This window comes from Saccostrea cucullata, unplaced genomic scaffold, assembly GCF_032062105.1.
Source record: "Saccostrea cucullata isolate Sc308-1 unplaced genomic scaffold, CSIRO_AGI_Scuc_v1 ctg3818, whole genome shotgun sequence".
In the NCBI taxonomy this organism is placed as follows: domain Eukaryota; kingdom Metazoa; phylum Mollusca; class Bivalvia; order Ostreida; family Ostreidae; genus Saccostrea; species Saccostrea cuccullata.
The window spans coordinates 1-24,359 of NW_026931990.1; the positions used below are offsets into that span (position 1 = coordinate 1).

The following is a 24,359-nucleotide window of genomic DNA, read 5'->3' on the forward strand; positions in this document are numbered from 1 at the left end:
ATTAAACTTTCAAATTGTCAAAAGGAAATTTGCGTTTTAAACTTTTTGAATTTTTTTTTTTACATCACAAGAATCTGTATGGGAATTCCTTCTGGTAAATCAATGTCTGAGTTGTTTGTTTACCTAGTGTGAGTAGCGTAGGGTTCTTTCGTGCCTACACTAGACTGGCGACTGTGACCGAGCGAGGCGTACCCTGTAGACCCCGTGAGTGCTGACTGGTGTAGCTGTCGTTCCTACTGATGATTTTTCAATCCCTACTGTCGGGATTCTGGGGGTTTAAATCAACCTCAGCAGAATCTGAAAGGATAATGTACAATCATGTAGGGATTTTTAAAGAAAATTCAAGAAAAACTTTGGTTTCAGTTGAGCAAGTTTTTTAAAATAATAAGGCTAGTCTATCATAAACAAACAGTTCTTTATCCCAGATAAATACTGAAGCCTGAATCTAGGCTTTGGATTCAATACTAATCATGATTTGGTGATTATCTGATTCATTATAACTATTTACCGGTACTTCCAAAATATTTTTGTGAGTTTGACTAACATCCTGACCTGTTACCTGTTATGATACTTGGACGGTCCTTACCTTACCTGTTATGATATTTGGATGTTCATTATGACTACAATAATTGTTATAATATTTAGACGGTCCTTACCATACGGATATTTGGACAGTCCTTATGACTACTGACCTATTATGATATTTGGACGTTTACCTGTCATGATATTGGGACAGTCCTTGCAAGGTAGAGTACTGTACCTGCTATGATACTTGGACGGCTTGTACCATACCTGTTATGATATTTGGATGGTTTTTACTGTACCAGTTATGATATTTGGACTGTTTTATGACTACCGTACCTGTTATGATATTTGGACAGCCTTTTCTACCACTGTACCTGTTATAATATTTGGACGGTCCTTACGACTAACGTACAGGTTATGATATTTGGACTATTTTACGACTACCGTACCTGTTATGATATTTGGGAGGTCCTTGCGAGGTAGACTTCCACACCCACTACTGGCACTGTTAGAGGCCAGGCTGCCCTCACTACACTCCTCTATACGGACAGCTGGCTGGTACTGTGATCATACCACTTAGTGGTGTGACGTGGGCTGAAAAAAAATCTGTTCCATCAACACTCTCCTCACCATCTTTATTAATATTTTGTACATACACTATGATACAGCCAAACCTCGTTATCTCAAATTTGAAGATATCCAGGGATTTGAGATATCATGAGTACGGTAAAATAATTAAAGAATAAGTGGTTTGGACTTCAAAATTACTTTAACATTTCCATGTTTTTTTCAGATAATTCAGTGTTCAAGATACCAAAGTTCCACTGTATGTTTTTTTTTTTTTAATTTTTATCTTTGCTATGAGTCAATGTGTGGCCATTGACAGGATATTTCATAGAAAACCCTCAACAGAGACACTTTAAGGGAGGTTTAAGTCCTAGACCGTGGTTTCCTTTAATATTGATTAATTTTATTTACTTTTTGTTCAGTTACCTTAGGTAAACCACAGGGTGATTGATAAATCACTTAAAGAATACAAAGCTGTATAGAAAGTTCTAAGGAATTGATTTAATCTAGGAGAAAAAATAACTAACACATCTAATTGAGGAAAGTTATGTAATTTAATCAAATACTGAAGGATTAAATGTTTGCTCTGTGAAATCCCTTCAACATTTGATATTAAGATTCTCTAGTTTTTATACCTATGTTATCAAACCCTAAAGTGATATTTAGAGTCTTCATATTACACAATGTGAACAAGTACGCAAGTCTGGTAGAGAACACAGGAATGCTCTTAATAGTGTGAAATGATTCCCTAGACCCTAATATAGCCTGTATTGAAAAACAAGTTACAACACACAGTGTCATGACATTAATGTTAGCTTATTAGGAGGACCAGGTAAACATTGTACCTGGTATTATTTTTATTTATTGGGAGTGTTTAACCAAAAATCAAAGAAAAAAATTATGTGTATTGTTTACAAAAACATTATTGCTTACACTTTAAAAACTGGGTCACCAGAGATCAAGGTCATCTCCAAAGTGAGTTCAATGGTTGAGTTGTCTTGCCGATGCTTGGAGTCATACCCTTCTAACAGGAATTTCCTGGTCTGGTGTCCAGATCCAGCAAACTCGGACAGATTAATGTCCACAAAGCCCAGCTTCTGGTACGCCTTCCCTCCCTTCTGATCCTGTAATGAATATCTCAAAGTCATTATGTTGCCTTAGTATTGCTTCTGGTGGAATTTCCAATTTCTAACTACAACGCATTTATATTCGGGTAAAATTTATCAATTTAAAATCATGCTTTCAACACTAAAACGTAAAAATAAATTTGAAATTCTAAACTAAGAAATGCCTATTAATTTTTTTCTTTAAATGTGTTTGAAATCGTCCTGTTTTAAGTTTTCAGAGTTGTAAAATTCTTAATATACAATCATGTACTTTCTATGTGTTCTACATGTATAGCATCTAAAAGTATCTGTCTCCCCAACACTTGTAATAATTTCTCTGTATCTGATTACAGCTGGGTGCTATTATCTTGTGAAGTTTTATAGATAAGGACTGACAAAAGCCTTTCCCCTGATGCTTGTACTTGTAAACAGTATTGTCTGAATTCTTTCAATTACATACCATCCGCACAGAGACTCGGCACACACAGGGGTCCAGAAACCCAGTGCTGGCATTGGCTGTTACTTTGCATTGGAAATTGTACGAAGTCCTCCATGATACACTGTGATTCTTGATTTCTTCCCTACAAAGTAATAAAACATCTAGGTCAGTGTTGGTAAAGTACATCTTTAGAGGTAGCTGTTATTGGCAGATTCCTTATGAAAAACTGAACTCCATTTCCTATTGATGAAAACCATGTAACCTAGATTGTCTCATCAACTTAGAGTCAAAGATGAATGAAAATGCTTCAATCCTTTTATTTCATGAAGATAGACTTGAAAAACCTCTTATATTTAAAAAGTGTTAGGAAGTTAGCACTGAAGAAACATGACGTGCAATTGATCATTAGCAGGAGGAAGAATAAAGACAGAACAGGTTAACAGTTTAAGACCCTGAGATCTGCACCAATCTGCCACCCCACAACTGGTGCAGAGAAGAGTGCTGTAGAGCCCAAGGTTCTGCACCAATGTGCCACCCTTCAATTTGTACAGAGAGCAGCACTCCTCAACCTTAGGAAACCAGATAACTGATGAAATAGAACCTGAGACAGGATTCTGAGCTGAGTGTAATTGTATCTGGTCAGATTATGGCACATTCCACACAATGTATGATCAAGTACTGCTTATATAACTAGGGCTAATTGTAACGGGGACCGTTACAGATGTTCCCCAAACGCTCCCCAACTCCCTTTTGGTGCCATATTTCCTTAAACTCTATCAAATAAGACATACTTTGTGCAATTTAGACTTAAACAATGTTTTCCCAGAAGACTATGAAATATATTTAAATTTTAGCATTACATGCGAGCTCATGTGAATGCATGTGGGTAATGATCATATCATCTTTTCTACACTATGTATATATATTCAAATAGACTTAATATCAAAGCATTAAATCCAGAAGTATTAAAAAATACACTTATTCAAGCATATTTTTAAATTACTCATTTCACGTTACAAGCATGTGCATGATGACCATACCTTCTTGTAGGGGTCCATTATGTCTATCAATATTCTAAATACCATCCTATTTCGTTGAAAACCAAGGGAGTTATAACCATTTAAAGTTTAAGCCAATCAGATTTCAGCGCACGTGCATGCGTGTGATTTAATGACAATTGTTATATATCATATTGTAGGACATCCTATTGTATGCTTATGTTTTAAATTTCGTAGCATTTCGTCAAAGAACGGAAAAGATATTGAGATTTTTGTTTCAGCCAATCAGAGTGAAGAACACGTGCACGCACGTGCATGACGACCATACCATCTTGTTGGAGTCTATTATGACTGTCTATGTTCTAAATCCCATCCTGTTTGGTTGAAAAACAAGGGAGTAATAGCCATTTAAAGTTTAAGCCAATCAGATTGCAGCGCACGTGCATGCGCATGTTTTCACGACAACTGTTATATATCATATTGTAGGACATCCTAATGCATGACTATGTGTAAAATTTCAACGCATTTCGTCAAAAATTAAAAAAAGATATTGCGATTTTTGTTTCAGCCAATCACAGCAAAGCACAAGTGCACGCATGTGCATGACGACTTCACCGCCTTGTAGGAGTCCATTATGTCTGTCTATGTTCTAAATCCCATACTGTTTGGTTGAAAAACAAAGGAGTTATAGCCACTTAAAGTTTAAGCCAATCAGATTGCAGTGCACGTGCATGCGCGTGCTTACATGACAATTGTTATATATCATATTGTAGTACATCCTAAAGTATGCCTATGTTTTAAATTTCATAGCATTTCGTCAAAAAACAGAAAAGATATTGAGCTTTTTGTTTCAGCCAATCAGAGCGAAGCGCACGTGCATGCGCGTGAGTTCGTGCTAATTTGACAGTGTCACATTATCTACAGTATTAATATATCTTTATATAATGAGTTTCAAATCATTTCATCAAAAAATGTAAATGTAATAGCTATATTAAGTATATCAGTCAATTCACTCATTTCACGCGCACGCACGTGCATGCGTATGCGCGCAAAATAACCTTCGTGTTGCACACCTACACTACACACCTATTAACCCTAAAAAGGTTTTAGCTCAATTGGGTGAACAGTTTCTGAGAACACTCGCGGACAAAAAAGTACCGGAGAACAAAGAAGAAAAAAAAAGAATAATAATAATAACTAGTGCTAATTGTAACGGGAACCGTTACAGATGTTCCCCAAACGCTCCCCAACTCCTTTTTGTTGCCATATTCCCTGTAAGCTTCATTAAATAAGAAAAACTCTGTGCATTTTTGACTTTAACAACGTTTTCTCAGAAGGATACCAATTATATTCAAATTTTAGCATTGCACCCGTGCGCAGGTGAATGCATGTGCGTTATGATCATATCATCTTGTCTACACTATCTTCATATTTTAATATACAATATATTAAAGCATTCAGTCCAAAAGTATTAAAAATCATTCTTTCATAAGTATTTTTCATTTCACTCGTTCCAAATGCACGCACGTGCGTGCACGTGCATGATGACCATACCTTTTTGTAGGAGTCCCTTATATTTATCTATATTCTTAATCCCATCCTGTTTGGTTGAAAAACAAGGGAGTTATAGCCATTTCAAGTTTAAGCCAATCAGATTGCAGCACATGTGCATGCGCGTGATTTCATGATTTTTTTTCTACATCATAATGTAGTATATCGTAATGCATGAATATGTTTTCAATTTCAAAGCATTTCGTCAAAAAACAAAGGAGATATAGCCATTTAAAGTTTCAGCCAATCAGATTGCAGCACGTGGGCATGCGCATGCTTTCATGAAAATTCTTATACATCACGCTGTAGATCTTCATAATGTAGGTCTATGTTCAAATTTTCAAAGGATTATGACAAGAAACAAGAAAGATATTGAGACTTTAGTTTCAGCCAATCAAAGCGAAGCGCACGCGCATGCGCGTGAGATCTTACTTTTTTGACCATGTCATTTTGTCTATCCTTCTAATACATACTTATAATATGAATTTCAAAGCATTTCATCAATAATTTAAATAGTTACGTCTGTATCAATTATATTGGACATTTCTCGTGTTGCACGTGCGAGCTCTTGCAAGCACATGTGCATGCACATGCTTTCTTGATAAATCTTAAATTACAGGCTATAGATCTCCCTAATGTATGACTATGTTCAAAATTTCAAATGATTTTATCAAAAAACAAAAAAGATATTGAGACTTTAGTTTCAGCCAATCAAAGCGAAGTGCACGTGCATGCGCGTGCGATCTTGCTATTTTGACCATGTCATCTTGTGCATACTACTAATATATCTTTGCATTATAAGTTTCAAAACATTTCGTCACATAATAGAAAAGTTACGGTTATATCCATTATATATTGGTCATTTTAAGTTTTGCACGTGCGCGCTCTTGCAAGCACGTGCGCGCAAAATGACCTTGATTCCGCAAATCTACATAACATGCCTACTTACCCTAAAAAGGTTTCACCTAAGTCAGATGTATAGTTTACAAGATCACTCGCGGAAAAGATTTTCCCAGGAAGAAAAATAATAATAATAATAATAAGAATAATAATAATAAGAAACAGAGTAAAAACAATATGTTCCCCAACTTCGTTTGGGGAACATAACAAGAAGGTCTTCCGCTGAAGACGGAAGACCTTCATAATTAACCAGTTGTGGCACAAGATTGCGCGGACAGAAAAGATTTCTGCTTTACCTGATTGGTGTATAATGAGAAGTTGTTTAATAAAAAATATTCTGCACTTGCTTTCGGTGTTATATATATCAGGAAATGTTGATTAATTCATGTCTACAAAAAGAGCTGGAGAGGCTGGCCGGTTTGTTTACATGAGAATAAAAAACTGCGAAAGTCGGGTTCGATATTTGACACACATTCCGAATTTACATGAATCACAGCGAAATCACCGTGAATTTATGTGTGAACAATTATCTTTCAAGTTTAAATGATTTATTCAATGGTAAACATTTATTTCTGAATGGGAAACACAGCATGGTAAGGGTACATTATACTTTTTATATCGAGAACCGCTATTTGCGTGTATTTCTGTGTATTGCTCAAATGTAAACAAACATCGCATTTACTCCCCAGGAAAGCAAAATGAAAGATGTTCGATATTAAAATATCATATCATATTAGTAGAATTTAGTTCAACTTAAACATAAAAAAAAAATGGACGACAAAAGCTTTATATGACATGTTTTATCATTTGCACGGGAAATTTCCATAACGAAAAATGAGATATTTATGCCGTAAAAATTCATAATTTCTGTATCCCATAAACTCTGGCCGTGAAACTCCACAGAATATATTGCTGTGGTCTGTTCTACATGTTCCTGAATATTACAAGTCAATCGGAATTTGGCGTGAGTTTGGAAAAAAAAATATTCTACGTTGCTAATACGTCGTTCAAGGATTGAATTTTTTTTTTATTGCCGAGAAAATTTATAACTTCTATATAATATACAGGATCACTGTTAAACTTTAAATACACTTTCTTTGAGGTCTCTTCTACATGTTTCCGCAGTTTTATGTGGATCCCAGGTGGTGTATGAGTTCAAGAGATGAAATTTAGGTTACTCTAGTTTAATTGGGGGGGGGGGGGGGAGTCTTATAATAAATAAGCGGATTTTGTATTTTGCAGCTTGGGTATGAATTTTAAATTAAGGTTAAAGGTCAAGGTCAAATGTTAAAGGTCAAGGTCAAAGGTCAAGGTCATTCTTGATGGGTTTTTTTTATTATTAGCGGTGGGTTAAAGAATTGATAATGTGGCATTGTTTCCTAGAGCATGGACATGAACATTAGGTCAAGGTCAGAGGTCATACAGACAGGTTAAAAGTTAGAATAAATGGTGGTATTTCAAGAAATTAATGCTCAGTGATGATACGCCGTTCCAGGTTTGAATTTTTTTTTTATTGCCGAAAAAAATTATAACTTCTATATATTATACAGGATCACTGTAAAACTTTAAATACACTTTCTTTGAGGTCTCTTCTACATGTTTCTGCAGTTTTATGTGGATCCCAGGTGGTGTATGAGTTCAAGAGTTGAAATTTATGTTACTCTGGTTTAATAAAGGGGTGGGGGGGGGGGGTGGTTCTAATAATGAATAAGCGGATTTTGTATTTTACAGCTTGGGTATGAATTTTGAATTAAGGTTAAAGGTTAAGGTCAAATGTTAAAGGTCAAGGTCATTTTTTGTTAATGGAGCTTCTATTCCCAAAGAGCGTAGGAGAATATTCTTAAAGGGTTTTTTTTTTAAATTAGCGGTGGGTTAAAGAATTAATAATGTGGCGTTGTTTCCTAAACCATGGACATGAGCTTTGGGTCAAGGACAAAGGTCATTCAGACAGGTTAAAAGTTAGAATAAATAGTGGTATTTCAAGAGATTAATGCTCCAAGAAAGTTAAAACGTTAATTCTTACTAGAGCAAAGCTCGTTGCAAAGCAACGAGTAGGTCTTCCGTCCTGTTTGACCGGAAGTTTATGCTACTTCCCGTGTGACCGGAAGTTTTGACGACGGACATTAAATTAATTTTTATGCTCCCAGTGACAGATGTTACCCAAAAACTTTTCAAGAACGGTAAAAATACGCGTTTTTCGACTACTTCCGGTTTGGCCGGAAATGACGTCGACGGACGTATTTTGACAACTCCATTAGATTAAGCTTGACATTTTGAACAACTTTGCTTCATGGACGTATTACAAATTCTCAATACTTTTTGAGATATAAAGGAAAAAAATTTCGGCCCCTTTAGACCCCTAATTTTAGGGGCCACCCCTTTTTCCAGATATCATTTGGAAGAACTTAAAATTCTACACTTCTTTTGTTCTATATGTTTTAACAAAATATTTCCAGGTAAAAAGATATCGTAGAAAAAGTGCTAAAAATTTTGAAATTCGCGATAGGCCTATTTTCGGGCCATACCGAGCGCCGACGTGCAGCACTTCCGGTAAAAATAAAATACATTTCACAAATCTACAGACATAGGTCTACTAGACCTGAAAGTATCACGTGTCTATCTAAAGTCGTTTGGGAGAAATCGTGCGGACAAACTGACCCTTAAAAAATCAATTTTTCGCTGATAACTCCGGACCGGAAGTGACCTCATCAAAACAGAAAAAAACGCATAAGGTTCAAGTGATGTTACATAAGTCCTGAAAGTTTTATGGAAATCCATCAAGCCGTTTTCGAGAAATCGCGTGCACAAAATCGGTAAGAAAAAAAAACAATAATAACTAGTGCTAATTGTAACGGGAACCGTTACAGATGTTCCCCAAACGCTCCCCAACTCCCTTTCGGTGCCATATCCCCTGTAAGCTTCATTAAATAAGACAAACTCTGTGCATTTTTGACTTTAACAATGTTTTCCCAGAAGGATATCAATTATATTCAATTTTTAGCATTGCACCCAAGCGCATGTGAATGCATGTGCGTTATGACCATATCATCTTGTCTACACTATTTATATATTTCAATATACTATATATTAGAGCATTCAGTCCAAAAGTAATAAAAATCACTCATTCAAGAGTATTTTTAAATATACTCGTTTCAAATGCACGCACGTGCGTGCACGTGCATTATGATAATACCTTCTTGTAGGAGTCCCTTACATCTATCTATGTTCTAAATCCCATCCTGTTTGGTTGAAAAACAAGGGAGTTATAGCCATTTAAAGTTTCAGCCAATCAGATTTCAGCACACGTGCATGCGCGTAATTTCATGATTTTTTAAATATCATTTTGTAGGATATCCTAATGCATGACTATATTTTAAATTTCAAAGATTTTCGTAAAAAAACAAAGGATAAATAGTTATTTAAAGTTTCAGCCAATCAGATTGCAGCACACTTGCATGCGCGTGATTTCATGATTTTTTTTCTATATCATTTTGTAGGATATCCTAATGCATGACTATATTTTAAATTTCAAAGAATTTCGTCAAAAAACAAAGGAGAAATAGCCATTTAAAATTTCAGCCAATCAGATTGCAGCACACGTGCATGCGCGTGATTTCATGATTTTTTTTCTATATCATTTTGTAGGATATCCTAATGCATGACTATATTTTAAATTGCAAAGAATTTCGTCAAAAAACAAAGGAGATATTGCCATTTAAAGTTTCAGCCAATCAGCTTGCAGCACGCACACATGCGCATGCTTTCATGAAAATTCTTATACATCATGTGGTAGATCTTCATAATGTAGGACTATGTTCAAAATTTCAAAGGATTATGACAAGAAACAAGAAAGTTATTGAGACTTTATTTTCAGCCAATCAGAGCAAAGCGCACGTGCATGCGCGTGAGATCTTGCTATTTTGACCATGCTATCTTGTCTATACTACTAATGTATCCTTACATTATGAGTTTCAAAAAAATTCATCAAAAAATAGAAAAGTTACGGCAATATCCATTATATTGGTAATTTCACATGTTGCACGTGCGCGCTCTTGCAAGCACGTGCGCGCAAAATGACCTTTGTTTGGCAACTCTACATAACATGCCTACTGACCCTAAAAAGGTTTCACCTAAGTCGGATGTGTAGTTTACAAGATCACTCGTGGACAAAATTTTCCCAGGAAGAAGAAAAATAATAATAATAATAATAATAATAATAATAATAAGAAACAGAGTAAAAACAATATGTTCCCCAACTTCGTTTGGGGAACATAACTAGATGAGAAACTCGTTGCGAGCAACGAGAGGTCTTCCGTCCGATTCCGGAAAGAAAACGTAAAATCGAGCTGAAAAAGTTAAAAAAAATTGCATTCAAGGAGAATTGAACCAATGTCGCCAGCATGAAATTCCGACGGCACTAAATATTACGCTATCGGGACCTCTTCTCTAAATCTCTTTATATATATTTACGAAAAAGTGATTCTCTTTTAAAATTATGAAAGGCGGGTCACTATTCAAAATTTAGCACCAAACGCCACGAGTTAATCTTCGCGCCTTTTCTTTGGAATGTTCTAGTAAATAGGTGTGATAGCTTCAATGAAATTAAAAAAAAGAACGTTCTTATAGCCTAAGATTCGAGGTTTAGAAAGTATATTTAACACATTTTACAAATTCCATATGGTATATATGCCTGTAACACTAAAGCGGTGAAACGGTTATGAATTTCTAACTTTTTTTAATTTCCTGTTTATCCCCAAAGTGGACTATCCCGATTAGTTAATTGAAAAAGGTTGAAACGTTTCGCCGAAAAACATGGCTCGCCCTACGACGGTCAAGGAATCAGATATCATTTATGCTCAATAACTTTAATCAGGTCTTTGAGACAAGAATGCTAAAATAAACTCCATGAAGCGATCTTTAAAAAAATCGTCTTCTTATTTTTGTCTTATTTATTAGTTTAATATGACACAAGTGTGCATGCATAGGAAAAACAGTGGTTAAGATTTCTACCGACAATATTAATTAATATTCTTTTTTGAGAAAGTATTACTTATAAATATGATGAGGTCTATTTTCTGTGGTGCACAAAAAATATTAGGTATCGAATTTCATTTGCACATTTAGTCTTTTCTTTTTCAACTTTGGGAACTAGCCAAAACCAATTATAGAAGACGTTAGTTTGACACAGAACTGCAACGTAATTACGACGTGACTATCCAAGTATTCCTAAGCATTTCATTTATCCTTATGTTACTTTCGTTCAAGCAAACACTCGGCTGACTCCGTAAATCCCTATTGCGAAATGTCGGCGTTGTCAGAGACAGCCGCCATTTTGGACCCGCTTCAGATTTTTGAATGCTAATATCTAGAGTTTAGATTGATCAACATTCAAACAAATTATATAGTAAGCATTATCAGGAGAATTTCTATTAACAAACCAAAAATAAATGAAAAATACTGAAAAACAAAAAAGTTAGAAAATACGATTGTTTTAAATTTGCATCTCGTAACAACCGGAAGAACTGACGACGCACAAAAAGGTGATTCTGCAAACCACAAAGTCACGAACTATCGTCTCCAGTAATTCTCCAGGTCATATCTTTAGCCATTTTCGAAAAAAAGGGGCGACAAAATTGCATTTTAAAATCAGGAAATTGCCCATAACTTGGCACCAGAAGCAAATTTCCAAGTTTCCTTAAAAATGTATCAAGTTCATCTTATTGCGCATAATTCCTAAAAATTTCATAGAAATCCACCGAATAGTTGCTGAGAAATCGCGTGCACAAAATTTTGGGAAAAAAATAAAAATGAAAAATAATAATAATAATAATAAGAAACAGTAGAATCACTATAAGGTCTTCCGTGAAGACGGAAGACCTTAATAATAATAACTAGTGCTAATTGTAACGGGAACCGTTACAGATGTTCCCCAAACGCTCCCCAACTCCCTTCTCGTGCCATATTCCCTGTAAGTTTCATTAAAGAAGGCAAAATCTATGCATTTAAGACGTAAACAACGTTTTCCCAAAAGTATACCAAGTATTTCAAATTTAAGCAATGCAGGCGTGCGCATGTGATTGCATGAGCGTAATGACGATATCATCTTGTCTACACTATTTTAGTCGTATGCACGTGCACGCACGTGCATGATGACATACCTTCTTGTAGGTGTCCATTATGTCTGTCTATGTTCTTAATCCCATCCTGTTTGGTTGAAAAACAAGGGAGTTATAGCCATTTAAAATTTAAGCCAATCAGATTGCAGCGCACGTGCATGCGCATGTTTCCATGACAATTATTATATATCATATTGTAGGACATCTTAAAGTATGCCTATGTTTTAAATGTCAAAGCATTTTGTAAAAAAACAGAAAAGATATTGAGGTTTTTGTTTCAGCCAATCAGAGCAAAGCGCACGTGCACGCACGTGCATGCATGTGAATGCTGACCATACCATCTTGTAGAAGTCCTTTATGTCTATCTATGTTCTAAATCCCATGCTGTTTGGTTGAAAACCAAGGGAGTTATACTCATTTAAAGTTTCAGCCAATCAGATTGCAGCGCACGTGCATGCGCATGTTTCCATGACAATTATTATATATCATATTGTAGGACATCTTAAAGTATGCCTATGTTTTAAATTTCAAAGCATTTTGTAAAAAAACAGAAAAGATATTGAGATTTTTGTTTCAGCCAATCAGAGCAAAGCGCACGTGCACGCACGTGCATGCATGTGAATGCTGACCATACCATCTTGTAGAAGTCCTTTATGTCTATCTATGTTCTAAATCCCATGCTGTTTGGTTGAAAACCAAGGGAGTTATACTCATTTAAAGTTTCAGCCAATCAGATTGCAGCGCACGTGCATGCGCGTGATTTCATGAAAAATTTTATATATCGTATTGTAGTACATCCTAATGCATGTCTATGTTATAAATTTCAAAGCATTTCATCATAAAACAAAAAAGATATTAAGATTTCTGTTTCAGCCAATCAGAGCAAAGCGCACGTGCATGCGCGTGAGTTCATGCAAATTTGACCATGTCATCTTATCTACATAACTTATATATCTTTATATAATGAGTTTCAAAACATTTTATCAAAAAATATAAAAGTTACAACCATATTAAATATATCAGTCATTTTACTCATTGCACGCGCCCGCACGTGCATGCGAATGCGCGCAAAATGACCTTCGTTCGGCACATCTACACAACATGCCTACTAACCCTAAAAAGGTTTTAACTTAGTTTGGTGAACAGTTTCTGAGAACACTTCCGGACAAAAAAGTACCGGAGAAGAAATAAGAAGAAAAAAGAATAATAATAATAATAATAATAATAATAATAACTAGAAACGATCTCGTTGCGAGCAACGAGAGGTCTTCCGTCCGATTCAGGAAAAAAAATCTCGTAAAATCGAGCTGAAAAGTGATTCAAAATTTTGGTCGCAAAGAGGATTGAACCCATGTTGCCTTTTTCTGTTTTATCCCCAACGCGCAAACCATTAAGCTTTTGGGAGTACTGCTCTAAATATACTTGTGTGTATACTTTTGCAACAGTACACCTGTCTAAGAATCATAAAAGGCGGGTCACTATTAATAATTTGCGCCAAACGCCACGAGTAAATATTTGCGCATTTTCTTTGAACTTATCTATTAAATAGGTGTGATAGCTTCAATGAAATAAGATAAATAAAACGTTCTATTCGCCTTTATTTTATTTCGACGTTTAAAAAGTCTGTGTATACATTACATATATCGTATCTAGCCCAGTTACACTCAAGTAGTGAAACGGAAATTAAGTGTTAAGATTGACACTGAATTGCAACGAACTACTACGTGAAAGTCCAAGTAGTTTTTTTTACATTTCATGCATTAGTATGTCAGAATGGTTTAATCAAACGCTCAGCTGCCTCCATAAACCCCAATTGCGAAATGGCGGAATTGACAAAGACAGCCGCCATCTGGGGCCCTCTTGAGATTTTCAAATATTAATATCTAGAATTCAGATAAGCCAATTTTCAAACAACTTATATAGTAAGCATCAAATTGTTAAGATGAATACTTTTGCTCAGTAATGTATAACAAAATATTGATCATTAGAGAGTTATAGATAAAAGACTTTTGGCCCCTCTTAGCCCCTAATTTGAAGGGTCAGCCCTATTTTTTTGACATCAAATGAAAGGTCTTGCGATGTTGCACATTTTGTCTTCAATATGTTCTAGGTGTGAAGATATGAGACAAAATGCGTCAAATTTTGTGAGATATTTCTGAGACATTTTTTCGGCCCTACCGAACTCCGGTGCCTTTTGCGCTAGAAAAATTTGGAGACCCAATTACAACTCACTAAACCTTTCTCTATTTTCCCTGAAAATCTCAAGTCCATATCTTAAGTCGTTTCGGAGGAGTTTCCCGGACAAGCCGACCCTCTGAAAATCAGAAAATCGTCCATATCTCACGACCGGAAGTGAGATAATCAAAAAGGAAAAAAACCTATCAAGATCAATTGAATATCTTTCAGATCTGAAAGTTTGGTAGAAATCGGACTAGCCATCTCTGAGAAATCGCTTGCACAAAATCGGTTGGAAGAATAATAATAATAATAATAATAATAATAATAATAATAGGGAAAAAGAAACCGAAGAATAACAAGAAGGTCTTCCGTTGGAGACGGAAGACCTTAATAAGAAACAGAGTAAAAACAATATGTTCCCCAACTTCGTTTGGGGAACATAATAATAATAAGAAACAGAGTAAAAACAATATGTTCCCCAACTCCGTTTGGGGAACATAATTAGAGGGATATCACAGATCCTGTTACAAAGTATACTTCTTCACAAATTATATTTATCATTTAATAGTGTATAACAGACATTAATGTGAGTACTTTTAGACAGATTTAGTTGTAGATACACAGCAAATTTTTGACATTGATAACCTTAGTTCATAAGAGCTTGTCAGTGCAAAGTACGGTAAAACTCAAAATAATGTACTGCTATTCTGATGAATATTGGATGCTATAAACAGAATAATTAACCACCCTAAAGCAAACCTTCTTCATGACCTGAATAAGCTCATCTGTTAGAGTATTACGTAACAGGCAAAGGTGATGAAAGAAACTTTACTTGATGTACAACATTGTAGATCATTTCCAGAAGGCAGTTTATGTTTATGGTAAGAAAAAAAAGAAAAAAAGTATAAGCAAATAAAGTTAGAGAACAGCTGGTAGAACTAATGAAGACTTTAAATTTTTTCTGTGTCAAATATTGAACACTTAATATGTACTAGATAAAGATGATGAAATAAAGAATATATACAATACACACATGTATGCAAGATGAAAATTGTTGCTGCTATTATCATGAAAAAAAAAACCAAGGCCATCCTTAAAAAAATGTTTGTTTGGAATTGCCGCCTGAAGGGTTTCAGACACAGGAGGGAGGGAGGGAAATTATTTTTTATTTTAAATTAAAGATAAATTTTTAATTTTTTGATAAAAATCTCAGTAAACAGTAAATACATTTTCTGGCTTTTAAAAAAAGAATCTACCATCAACAAAAAAATCCCTAATTTTACATAGATCTGACACTATATTTCAGTTTTGTATGGCGCATCTGATACATGTAATGGGCCAAAAAATTGATTAAATTAAAAAAAATTCTTCCTACTTTTGGTCAATAAAATTTTTTCAGGAGGGGGGCATTTCAATGAGGCGGGAGGCAATTCCAAACAAACTATAATTTTATTTTGGCCCAAAACATTTGTCATCACTACTCAGGGCTGTCCTTAGAGAAATAAGAGACCCTCCCCCCTCTCTCCTTTGGCCGAATCATGTATTTGGGAAGAACCAAACTTCTAGGAACAGCTCTGGTTCCATTAAGGTTTAGTGTTGCACTGAACCATGTAATCAACTTTCCACAGCAATTACAGAAAATTAAGCATGACATACTGCAGCAGAGGAGGGATATGAATTGAGTGCTGGGCTGTATCCTAATCAATAACACAGGTCTGTCGGGACAGTATACATGTACCATAAAGTAAACAATCAAGTCTTACTAGGACACTGCAGAACTCTTTCTGAACTATTAATTCTAATCCTAATCCCTACAAATGGCCTTGAGATTTCATAGAACATTTATTTTAACCTCTGCCAAAAAAATCCCTGAGTTGATAGCTGAGAAAAAGCTGATCACTTAATTTAACACAAAATCTGTCTAGCTCACAACTAATACTTGCATGTTTCCCTGACTCAGAGATTAAGATTGTTTGTTTTTTCTGATAGGTAAGAAACTTGTATTTAGACTGCAAGGTGATCAAGTTAAAATATGAACCAAGAAACTCCCAAGAATTTTTACTCATTTGCAGTGCAATTCACTCAGGATTCTGTGTACTGTAGGACTTTTTACCAGTACATGTAGGAGAGAAAGTTTGAAGAAGGAATTTGCTGAGCAAACATATAAATTACTTCCAACTAAGTCACCCCCTTTCCCAACAGGTTCAAATATTTGGGTACTCAGTATATACTTGGTAACAGGAAATGCTATATATACCAAAAATATTATCACAAGTTCTTTTTAATACTTTTTTTCACAGTTGTCTGCACATATTAAGAACTATCTTAAATCTAACAGCTTGTGTTGATGAAAGATTAGGTTTAAGAAAACAGCCCTTTCTTACAAGAATCAGACTTGGTATTTAATACAAGAGGATATCTAACAACAGCTTGTTTGTGTTGGTGCCATATATTTAGAAATAATGTTTCTATTCTTTATCAATCAATTCATTCAAGACATGGTATATGCCTTATACCCATACTTTGCATTGCTCTAAGTGACTCTGAATGTTAGATACAACGAAATAATAATGTCATGAGAAAATAAAACATGGGTTACATTATAGAAATCACCGGGTCCCCTCTAGCCTTAAGGATAAGACGTACTAAGTTTATAGATTTTTTGCCATTATACCATCTGTTCAATAAAATGTGTTCCTACTAAAGCCTCGGGATTTATGTTTCCCTCCACAATAAGAAGCTGAAACAAAACCATTATCTTGCGAAAAATTCTGCTACTTGAAGATCACATTTTGAGGGACTTAAGAGACAGAACTTGTAGCTACATGTACAGCATTAGAATATCTTGACAGAGATACATGTACACGTATTACTTTTTTTTTTTTTAATTCTGTCAAAACCATGATTATCAGATATATACACACAGGAAAATTATCACCTAATTCATCAGTCTACAGAAAACATTAGAAAATAGCTGCCAAAGTCAAAAACTGGGGCATAAACCATTAAAAGTTAAACCAGTTATAATACAGCTAGTACTGGTATAAGTAATACCTTAATTCTCCTCATCCTCCATGCAGAGGTTTATGGAGACTGCAATGACGTCTAAATTGAGGATATTGTCTATAAATATCATATCCTGCAATGACGATTGAGGATATTGTCTATAAAATCTTTCACTAATGTTTGATTGCCTAGAAATCCTACTAAGTTACAATGGATTTGTGAATAAGTCCTTCAAATAAGAAAACTCTGAAGCCAAATAACACAATGATAACAATACAATAGAAAAGAAATGCTATAGCAGGAAATTACTGATGACTGAATCTGTTGAGAACATCAGATTTTTATCTCAGTGTGTCATCAAGTCATCAAGTAACATAACTCTCTTTTGACCCTACACAGGGTGGTTGTCCTTGGAGTGACCTTCAATAATCCTGTCCTGAGGTCACCTCAGTATACAGCAATTATGCAGCATTTTCTCCTTGTGTTACAAACACTGCTTCTGACTAGAATTGTTAGTAATCACCCACCCATCTAACTACATGTTACATACAATTCTCCTAACAATTGCTTGTAATCACCCACCTATCTAACTACAATATCAACATAAGAATGACAAAGACCCTGTAAATAAATGTTGTGCAGGGGAATCCAAGTAATGACATACCATTAGCACCATGGATGTGTTCCCACAAGTTTGGAGGAAATTCTCACATCACAGACAAGCATTTACTGTTCAATCTGAATTTTCCCAAGAATTATCTGATGTAAACTAGCACTCTTTTTATACTATCAAAAAAAACCATACATTTTATTTATCTCAGAATTTCTCCCTTCTAAAAAATATATGACCAATGCTTCATCGGACATTATGCTGCATTATGAAGGGAAATGAATTCAGTTACTATAAATTCCTTATTTTTAGCGAGTATTTATTATCGCGAACTAGCTCTTTAACGTCAAATCACGAGAATAATATTTCGCGAATGGACGGTTGATCAACAGAATTTACATTGATTTCAAAACCAAAAAAATAAAAGCGAGTAATATTATTTTGGGAGTGAATCTTCTCGCGAAATTATGCGGAAATTAATCCCTCGCGTATAATTAGGAATTTACAGTACTATAAAGTGTAAGGCTGAGTGCCAGCTGGGAATTTCACAACTTTAGAAATCCAAAGTCCAAGAATTTTTGTCAACGAATCGCAATACCCATACAAGAAGAATTGAATTCATCGCAATATACTAGAATATTTGGTAATACTGAGCAGCCCTAATGAAGTGCAGTTGTTCACTTATTCTGTCAATACCCTGTGATGTAAATAATATCTAATTGATACAGATCAATATAATGGATAGCAAGATTTATTGATCCATTGTAGAACCCAAACCATCAATAGATGGAGCTGAGCATGACAAAGCAGATCTGTGACTAAGCATCTACTATGATTATTCTGTAAATCAAATTAAACAAGGGCACCACAAAGCAGAGCATCCTCTTGCGAATGAGCATTCACATATCTGTAAATCAAGGCAGCATTTGACAATGAAATTAATGTCACTTCTGTTTTCCACAGGACAGACTTGCACACACAAAACTAACACATACACAAGAGCATTAGGCCAGGTAAAATTAATCTTTAGATTCTCATCCTAATTTGCTAAAAAATTGGGGCGGGTGGGCGGATTTTATTTTTTATTTTTTATAATTGTTAATTTATATATAGGCCTAAGTATCAACAAAACAATGGACTTCCCGTACACATTTTTTTTCATTACCTTAATGCAAATATGAATAGATTTAATTCTTTTCATATTCTTTTAAATATTTAAAGAAAATTTTTGCTTTAAAAATTAAATATTTATTGTTAATTAACAAATTATCAAGTACACATTATACGGCACACCCTGAACAAAATGAGGTAGGGATACCAATAAATTGTGTATGCGTGACTTCTTATTTTGCAAAAACTATATAAATGTTCTAATAATTATTCCACTGAAAAATCTAGGCCTTCTCTTAAGTCTGTCTACGATGTTGTAGATTTTTTTTTTATTTCAAATCAAAGTCACACAGCTGGAGATCGTTATATATAACTTGACCAGGTGTCATTTTCCTCGTCTGTTTTTACTTACAGTAGTTTCAATCTCTCTACATACTTGCTCCTGCCAGTGATGGTATCTAAATGTGTTTATGCTAATTTTTCTTCTCTGCCTTCTCTATACTGACAAATTATCTTTTCCTTACACATTTAAACTGCTTTTATTGCCGATTTTTCTCCATTCTTCACATGGCGTTTTTGCTATAAATAGCGACACGCGACTTTTAATACAGACGGGAGATAACTCCTAAACTTTGAACAAAATTCTTACTGAATAAAAATACATGAAAATACCCAAAAATCAAAATAAAAAACATCGGGGCGGGACATTTTTAGAGGGGCGGGCGGGGATGAGAATCTAAAGATTAATTTTATATGGCCTTACAATATAGTATATATAACCCTATATCCTGTCTAACTCTGTTGCGAGGGGATATAGTAACATCCATTTTTCCCTGTCCCTTCAATTTGATCATATATATAGTCATAGATAATTTCTAAATTTATGAAGGCAAAGGACATGATGTACTTTAGTAAAGTGCAGAGTTTGAACTATTTTCCTGTCATGTGTAAACAAGCATTCCAAAGCATTTTATGTGGTTCATTAAATTGGTATTATGTGACATCATATTACAAGATAAGCTGCATACTGAATAATGCACCAAAGTCTCACTGCAGTATAGCATCCATGTGTAGATTTATATGTACATGTATATATATTAATGAGCAACATGCTGAGAATGAAGTGGAAAAGAAACCATTCATTAACTTATTCATAATATCAATGACAATTCAATTTAAATATCAGGACAGTAACCCCAGTGTCCTACAATAAAAGACTCCTGTGTTAATTAACCTGACTAACCCTCCACTACTTAGTTATTGTTTGTTTGTATAAACAGGATGCTTGAGTTGTTGGTCGGCTGATACAGAGGTCAAACTGTGACTAATTGTAATTTCAGAGGTATACACACTGCAATCAACAGAGGGTTAACAATTTATTATCTATCCCTACATACCATCTCTCTATCATCTATCTATCTATCATAACAGAACATGTACCCTTCACTGCCACAGGTAAACGCATCTTTCCATCCACACACTCCAACTGATAATTAGCAATGATTAGATAAAAATGACATTCTTTTTCTATCCTACTGTTTGTATACTTATCAGTACTAAAAATGGTTCCATTATTATTCCAAACATTAGATTGTACAATGCACACTATCTTTCTTTTTTTTAATTCTTCGGAAAAGATCCACTCCTCCTTTGAATATACCTAGTTTAGTAAGTCTGAAATGTATATAACTGAACAAAAGAAGAGTATGATGCTAGCTAAGTCGAACTATGTCTGGTCTAAATATTACAGTCCAGCTCAGGCAAATTCTAGTTAGACATGCCAACTATTTACACTCACTGCCCCACACGCCCGTACATATAAAACAATAGAACAACGTATATGATTGTAGTTATCAAGGGAAAATAAAGTGTTTTATTCATTTGAAGTTTGATTATTACAGCTTCTCAAGATTATTATCCCTAAGAGGGACTTCCTTTTGGCAAAAACTGACATTCAATTAACAAGAGGTTTCTTATATTCATAATTCAACACTTTTAATTCAAAGTAAGAGTTTGGCAATAGAGTTTCTTTTCCCCATTGAGGAGCTCATGTTTCAAAGTCCTTTTAGCTGGGTATCAAATCTATTCACAAGGAATATTTAGGAGGAACTTATAATGAATCACAGGCATCTCCCGATTTAAAACCAGTTAAACAGGGGTCTACACCTACATGCAGTGTACATTTCATGGTTCATAAACTTTTCAAAGGTTGTGCAGGAATTCAATTGACAGGAAAAATAGGGAACTTTAAAATTTACTACAAATAATAATAGCAACATTTCATGGTAAACAAAAAGGGGTTTAATATTCTTAATAGTATAAACACAAAACCAGAGAAAATTTTAATTTAGTAAATGTTCAGCCTTAGAACAACTGTGTTTCTAATTTTGCAAATTATTTTATGAAAGACATTTCCTGCTAGCATGCTAGTAAGTATACTGTAGAACAGTATTAGGCTCTACTTTTTAGTGCACTATAGGGATATTAATCAATTTAATGGACATAAAAGAACTAGATACAAGCTGAGCTATTCTAGGTTAAAAGTTTATATCTTCTTAAAATCCCTAAATAATCACGACATGATTCACATTTGCACTCCAGTTGTGACTAAGGATTAAATAAAGACCCCCATACATAGTACCTAATCTACTGTCCAGGGGAATCCTGCATCAATGTATGTTTAATGATAAATCTCTTTGTAAGCATTAAATAAAGATATCTCCAATAACATAACATGACTAAAATTCCACACTGAACATGAAAATTTGACGTTCATGTTTATGAATAAAATAATTTTCAATATTATCGATTAAACCAATTGAAAGTTTATGATTTTGTTTATTTGCTTTGATTCCCTTCAGAATTTTTCAATCATATTAGGATGCCACCAATTGCTTTTAGAAAGCAGCAAAGTTAGATATATATTTGACACTCATGCCTACAAAGAATAGAGGAACCTTTTTGTGGACAAAGCTACTGCTACTTGAGCTGTTTTTTTTTTTAACATGTTGGAATTGGTGTATTTCGCATTAATGCAATAAAATGTCACATTTTGAAAGTATTAAGTAATATTTAAAAAGTAAATAGAAATGCTTTTTTCTTTTTTTTTCATGAATGATCATGGCAAAATTTCACAAAAATGTGCACAACTCGACGAAATTTGAGAAGTAAAAAGCTTTACTATCTGCAATAGATGTAAAAAGAAGCATGCTTTCATTTATAAACATTTAATCCTTAGTCACCTTTGGTTTAGATCATCAATTTATAAATTAGAAAAATTACTTTACATATATGGAAAGTAAAAATTTAAGAGTACATAAAGAATTTTTTTTTTTCATGAAAGATTTTATAATTTAGGTGAAAGAAGTATTGCAGTCAAATTTAGTTTTCTTAATGGATAAAAGCCAAATCTAGTCCTTATTAAATTGTAAATCCTTCAAATGTTGGGACATACATGTACAATGATGTATATGAGTCATCAGAATATTCAATCTGTAGTATACTAAATGTCAAATTGAGTGAAATGTGAAATGTTCACATGTAAATATCTATAATTCCTATGATATATAAAATGAGATGAATCCATAGTAGGGGTATGTCTTTTACCAGAATCCATATACTTCATAATGCAGACAGTTACTTTCTTGTGCTTTCCTACTCATTTAGTAATCAATTACAAAGGTGAGTCTCTAATGAATTATGGAATACAAAGGAGTAATTTTAATTGCAGCACCATCAAAGACCATGACTACAAAGGAAAATTAATGAAACAAGTCCCAACAAGTGACATAAAAAGGATATGTTAGTTTCCTAGGTAGTAACTATTACAGTCACTTAATATTGCACCATACCGATTGATTTCTTTTAATTAAAAAAAAATCAGAACTTGACGAATATAATTTGTTTTACTTTTTTTTTAATCTGGATAAATTATGACAATTTGAAAATAATGTTGAAAGTCATATAAAGACATATTTAAAAAGCTTTTTATCATGCTTGGTGCAAGTTATACTTCATATCTCTGTTTCTCTGACAATTAAGACAGTATCACTGAATTGATCAGATGATTCACAAAGACAGGATTTTAACAGTCTACATGTAAGCTTTCTTATAAGCAAATACAGCCCTCATATAGACTATGCCAGTCCATTTTGCTAAAGAGAATATACTGTTTAGCAGAATTATGGATGTTTTGGGACCACGATGTTTCGGGACCCCAACGTTTCGGGATTTGGATTAACACGTTTTGGGACCTTCACATAGATATGCCTGTCCATTTAGCTGAAGAGAATACTATTTAGCATGTTATATGTACATGAATCCAGGCAACATATTTCATTTCCAATCAATTTAACAATGTAGGACATCTAACAGAAGATACACATTTTGACATGCATTTGAAAAAAAATTTTCACAATATATCGATCACAATGAGTGACAGGATACATACATAGCATCTGTAGTATGGAAAGGAGGAATGAGTAAACATAAGGTGAAAATTCATAAACACATATATAATGGAAAAACATGTTGCTGGACTGGGAATCAAACCCAGGACCCCTGCATTACTAGCCAGGTGCTCTAATGTTAACCGCTGAGCTATAGATCCAGGCTGAGTAATATATCCTGAGTCCAGCCTTAATTTCTACACATCTTGATAGGTCTATATGTTACCTTGTGCTTTGATCCGAGAAGTTTCCTCCATCCAAGAGTCGAATTTTAGCAAAGAGCAATCCACTTATGAATGGAACTGAGGACAACTCTTCAAGTCTGAAGTTAACATTAAACTTGAACCTCTTTTTCTTCATAATGAATAGAGACATCATATTTGATATGAGAGTCATGTCATACTGATATTGTGGGAAATCCCAACTTCAGAACAATTTCTGAAAAGTTACATTATTAAATTCCATAAAGAAAAAACATTACTCAAAAGTGAAAGATTTCAATTGATAGGTAAACTGATCGATATATCCATCATTGGAATTTTCACTGAAAAGATGACTTGCGAGCTGATGGCTTTGAATGTAAATATACAGGGCATACAATTTCGGGATACTTCAGAGAGATAAGTGCAAAAGCATATCCAAAACACAAAGATAACATCCTATACACAGTATATGTTAAAAAACTGATTCCGTTTTAGGTCACCATCACATACAGCTTGCTTGCTCAACTGTTACTCCTGAGCCGTTCAAGCACTTGCCAGCAACTCCTCATGCACCTGCGCATTTCTCCTCCATTTTTCAACTT

General features: G+C 34.4%; 1 protein-coding gene across 1 annotated transcript; it reads right to left on the bottom strand.

The window, feature by feature from the left end:
* Nucleotides 1-258: 258 nt before the first annotated feature.
* LOC134234223 (early estrogen-induced gene 1 protein-like) lies at nucleotides 259-24,325 on the bottom strand (the record flags this gene model as incomplete). The annotated part of the gene is given in 6 exon segments (XM_062716276.1): nucleotides 259-297; nucleotides 975-1,091; nucleotides 1,094-1,119; nucleotides 2,026-2,216; nucleotides 2,659-2,779; nucleotides 23,781-24,325. Coding segments are annotated over 6 exon segments (664 nt in total), but the record flags the coding sequence as incomplete, so codon positions are not given.
* Nucleotides 24,326-24,359: the final 34 nt, after the last annotated feature.